Raw genomic sequence first — 5,374 nt, forward strand, 5'->3', positions numbered from 1 at the left:
TTTTTTTTGGCTGCTTGGGGCAGCCAAAACCCTGGAGCTGGCCCTGGCTCAAACTGTGATCCATGGGATTTATACAGTCCCAATTACCATCGCACCTGAACACCTAACAATGTTTAATATATTTATTAAATGGTAGTCCAGAGTGTCTACAGAGAGCTGGCTGGTCCCATGGTATCTTTGCCAGCTGCTAATGTAACCCACGCACCTCCTGGGTGTGGTGCTCTGTCCCATCCAGTGGCACCAAGACCACTTAGAGAGAGAGATAAAATGAGTCTGCTCTACAGTCTTAGCTAACAGGCAGTTACTGGCTTTTAGTTCATGTGGTAAAGACCCCAAGTTTGATCCCGCCCACCGACAGAGGTGTTACAAGTGGGGGCTTGTCAGGGATTTCAACTGGGAAGACTCTGAAGCTCAGGACGTGCTTCCTCAGCTAGGGGAAATATGTAACCCACACACCTTCTGGCTGTGGTGTTCTGTCCCATCTAGTGGCACTCAGTCCGCTTATAGAGAGAGATAAAATGAGTCTGCTAACAGCCAGTTGACTTTTAGCTCATGCAGTAGAGGCTCACGCACTAATAAACTCCCGAGGTCCCTGGTTCGATCCTGCCCGCCAGCGACCGGGGTCTGTCAGCGTTACACTAAGTCACATTAAAAGAAGCCAAATATACACTACATCATTTCCTGATTTTCCCCATGGAGGCTATTGCTGTAGTTGCTGCAGAGACATTCTGGGAACACCAGTGGTATTCGGAAGGGAGATGTCTAAAAGAGATTGTCTGTCTCAATTAAGGGGCAGGCAACACTACTGAGAACTCCTAGCACAATGCAGGAAGTGCAAAAAGCAAGCAACCCCATAAGGATGTGAACAAAAGAACTTCCTGTATCTTTGAGCCAAGTGAATTAGCACCCACTGACTCCGCCTTCCCTATAATCTAATGCCCAGGAGGAAAGCAATATGCAAACCACACACCAAAGGTGCTTTTAATAAGAATGGCCATTAGAGAAAGCAGGAGACAGATGCTTTCAGTTTGAGAGCATATTGTAACAGATGGCCTGGTAAGCAGAGCAGAGCGAATTTGCACTGAGGTACCTCAGCCTACACCTGGTGAGCTGAGGTTTTGTATTCCAGCTCCCACTCGTATCTTCAACCACTGAATCATAGGAGGCTCTACAAAAGGCAGCTGGCGGGAGGGGGGGGAGAAAGAGGGTCTTTCAAGTCTGTATTGTTCAGACAATAGGAATCCAAAACAAGGAAAGAAGTTTACTTTGAAGCCAGTGGCATTTATTTTAATCCACATTTTTCCATTGAATTTTTGTTTCAACGGAAATTTTCCAACCAGCTCTATGGTGTACTAAGAGTGGTCACCTTTCCTCCAGATGGGAAGGAAAGCTCTGTCTTCACAGCTGGCACCAATCCCGTTTCCTGACTTCTGTCTAGTGGTCGAGCTCAGGCTGGTTGCACAGATGGAGTCACTAAAACTAGCATATCTTCCTTCCCCAACTCATGTAACATCCGTTAGTTCGTGGGAGGAGGAAGTAGCTGTCTGACACTTGGCCGAGTCTGTATACCCGGTACCTCTTCACTTCCTATCGTTTATTAAAGCTTCAAGCACATGTGCTTCAGAGATATTTTATTGTCACGGGTTAATCTGCTCTTGCCTTCTTCTATTCAAGGCCTGCTGAGGGCCTGTCCAGCCCCTAGCATGGGCTAATGCTAGAGCACAGGTCTACCCTGGCCACACCTTTTATATGAAACCTCTCTTTTTAGTCTGAGCTTCATAGATCTGGAAGATCCTTTTTGTTGGAGGAACTTCAGGGCTAGTGGGGTCAGCTCTGCACGGAGAAATTCACTCGGAGAAGAGGTGGGGTGAATTCTGCTTTGGTCTATGTCCCTTTTAGCGCCCTGCTTGTAATAAGGGTTTGATGCACAAAATTGCTGGCAAGAAACTGAAACTGGATTATGATCCCAAGAGCTCATGACTCCAGTGGCTACTGTTCTACAGCCTGCCCAGGACAAGTTCTGGGGGTCAGCTGCCTCTGCCGAGCCTCCTCTCTCCAACTACCTGCTCGGGCTGCTTGTTACAGAGGGGATAACAGGTAAGGAAGAGATGACAGGTAAGAAGCACTCGTCAGGAAGAGGCACAGTCAGTATCTTCCCAGACAGAGCAGTTAGAGTCAAGCCAGACAAAACAAGAGATTTAAGCGTTAAAAATAAATGGCAGAGAAAATAAGTGTGGAAGGGTTCCAGCCTGGGAAGCTGTTTGACTGCCTTAGTCACTGGCCGGGGAGAGAAATATGGAAGGCATTCAGCAACCTCAGCTAATAATCGCCCTTGTTCAACCCAGAGCCCTGTGGCTGACCCTCTCTTAGGCAATGTGGGCCTGGATTTCAGAAGAGCTGAGTGCCCAGAAATACAACTGGTTTCAATGGGAGCTGCAGGAGCTCAGCGCCTCTGTGTTTGTTTTCCCCATCTGGACATGTGTCCTCCCTTCAAAAAGGATTTTCTGGCACCTCTCTTAGGACAAATACCGTTTCCTCTCTCTTAGAGCCTCTCCTTTGGGCTGCTAACTCCTCCCACCCACCTTCTTATAAGGTCACAGAATGAGAGAAAGAGAGTTCTCTTCAGGGTACAGGAATTCAACTCTTCTGATAGGAGCTACGTGAATTTAAGTTTCTTTGCAAAGTAAATGAGATCAGCTGGGGACTTTTGCTCTTTTAAGGAGTATCCAGGCAATCCTGACAGCATCCTCCAGCAATGGTTTGAACAGAGCAATTGAGGCATCTTGATTCAATGACTACACATATTTCTAGCCCCTGGGAGTTTAATAGCTTTCCCTGCCAACAGCTACATGCTGATTAGCGTCCCAGTCCTCCCCCATTTAAGTTCATGGAAGTTTTGGCATTGAATTCAATGCGAGAGGATCCGACTCTAGCTGGGTCCATGGCTGGGCCCCTTCTGGACAGAGAGGCCCCTTCACAGTGGTTATTAGCATTTTAGCAGGTCAGGAGGGACTGTTACATTACTCCTTGAGGACTAGACCTCGTTCAGCTTCCGTGAGCCAGATAATTAATATTACAGGCAATTAAAAGTCATAGCTGGGATAGATGAACTAGGAAGGCTTTGCCAGAATTACAGACCAACATTTTGAAATGAATCCAGGCTAGTACTTGAACAATTAGCAATAAATACTTCAAGCCTGGCACATCACCATATGAATTAAATGATACATAGCCAACAGGAGCATGGGGGGGAGAGGGGCGGGCGCGGACTACACATACTTTCAAACTATCCCTATGGGGATATTGTAACAAAGACGAGTTTTTGCAAACACTTCATGTCTTAATGTCAGAAGTAGTTAACTATTTCCCGGCTATCCACCATTCCATTACCACCTTCTGTCAGCCCTTTAGCACTCTACTTCTGGGACACAGTTCAACCCACAGCTGCCGCATTTAAACCTTGAACTGCAACTGTTAGGGTTATGTAGTGTCACATAATTAATTTCTTTTTAACACTATATTTGTTCAAGCAAGTCTCCTATATAAATTTCCTCACTCTATTGGTTCTTGAGTTTTGTGATTTTAAATTAGTGTTGTTCTTACTGCATAGATTAGTGCTATTAAAAGAATTTATTGCAGGTTTCTATAAGGCAAAGATTTCTTTTTTAATACTATGGCTATATTAGCCATAATAACTTAAATGGGTATTTTTCTCTCTTCAGTAAGAGATTTCACCCTTTAAATTTTAGAGTTAAACAATAAGATCTGAGCTAATAAGATTTTCCTCCAGTTTAGAGGGAAACTGGAAGGGAATCAAAACTCTCATCCATTGTGCAAAAGAAAAAAAATGCTGCACATATTTAAATTTGTGGGCGAAACAAAGGAATTGTTAGATTAAAGAGTTTGACTGCTATGTGAGTGCATTGCATTGGGCTAATTATGCTCTGTAGTAGTATGAAAATCCAGTCAGACAGTAAACTACTGAAACAAGGGCAGGGACACATTCCACTTTACACACATTTACTCCAATTCTTTTCTCCCTTTTATTAGGCAGCAAGCGGCATTCCGCCATCTACCCAAGCAATGAGACTGGCCTTACCTTTGCATTCCCTTGTAAACTCTTCATAGTCTGTTCCTTGGTCTCCGGGGACTATTGTAGAGCCATCATATTTAAAAGTCACCCTTTGGGAAGGGGAAAGGAGGTAAACAAGAAAATATTAATGCTTGAATGGGGACGATTCTTTAAGAACGTTAAAACATTTGATAGACAAATTGAGACAGACTGGAGTAAATTAGAGGGATTCCTGCACTTTCAGATTACAAATACAACCCTAGTTGTGTATCGTATGTAGCTGGTCATTGTTAATAAGACGACAAGCAAATTCTGCCCAGTATTTTCAATTTACTAGAGAGCACATTGAAAATACCGGTTCAATCACTTACTGTACAAATCCGCATTCTTCAGCTTGCCAGGGCTGAATCTCATTACAGGCTGGACTAAGAGAAAGCTTGTGCCCGGAGGATAGGAAGAACATCAAGGCGCTGAAACTTACCAGGTAATATCCGTGCCATCATCCCTTACGAGGTTGTAGGCTTCTCTGCATGCCTCCTTGTCGATTTTAGTTGCCATTTGCTTGAGAACTGGAGCCGGGCGGGAGGATGGAATTTCAGATGAATGAAAGTGCTTGTGCCCCCGCTCTCCCGCAAAACACCAAACCAATCGGCGGATGAGAAGCTTGTGTAAGGTCAGGGCTGGGAACTGTGCAGGCGTTTGTAAAGATCCCGCAGCCGAGGGGCAGCGTGCGCAAGGAAACGATGCTGTAGCGTTGTGCTTCGAATTCCTCCTGCAGCCGGTCCTGCCGTATTGCTCGGAGCCCTACTGAAGGATCAGGCCAAGCGGCTCTTAACCCCTTCACTGCCTCGCTACAGGAGAGCGCTGCCTCATTGGGACTGCTGGTCCCAACTCGGGTGGTGGCAGGGGGGAGCTTGCCTGCTCTGCTCACTGATTCCTGCCCATCCAAACAGAAAGCAGTGCAGGAACACCCCTCCGCTTTGCAACACAGTGGTGTTTCCTTACCACCCCCTTCCTCCCACGACTTTTTTTTTTTCCATCTCCCCCCCCCCCATTCTCCTCTGCAAAGCATGACTGGGATTGCAATGCGATGATGTCATAGCTTTAGCGAGAGGGTGCGGGAAGCCCATGAAACTGACCAAAAAAATAATCTTGCCAGAGATTTGTCACTGGCTTCAGGGTTTCGTGGGGATGATGAAGAGGATTCTCCTAGAGAGAGTCGTTGGCGGAGTGTGTTAGGGTCACCCCCGGGCTCGAACAGAAAGTGATGCATTACATATCCACTCACACCAGGGATCAGGA

General features: G+C 46.0%; 1 protein-coding gene across 1 annotated transcript in view; it reads right to left on the reverse strand.

Moving 5' to 3' along the window:
• The window catches only part of LOC113409612 (coactosin-like protein), a 33,761-nt gene extending 28,925 nt beyond the window's left edge, over window positions 1-4,836 (reverse strand). The window contains exons 1-2 of the mRNA XM_026663740.2: window positions 4,554-4,836; window positions 4,100-4,182 (exon numbers count right to left, since the gene is read on the reverse strand). Coding sequence (XP_026519525.1) covers window positions 4,100-4,182; window positions 4,554-4,630 — 160 coding nt within the window. The 5' untranslated portion in view covers window positions 4,631-4,836. The remainder of the gene's footprint in view (window positions 1-4,099; window positions 4,183-4,553) is intronic.
• Between the last annotated feature and the right edge of the window lie 538 nt (window positions 4,837-5,374).

Source organism: Terrapene carolina, unplaced genomic scaffold (assembly GCF_002925995.2).
Source record: "Terrapene carolina triunguis isolate 2854851 unplaced genomic scaffold, T_m_triunguis-2.0 Scaffold33911, whole genome shotgun sequence".
In the NCBI taxonomy this organism is placed as follows: Eukaryota; Metazoa; Chordata; order Testudines; family Emydidae; genus Terrapene; species Terrapene triunguis.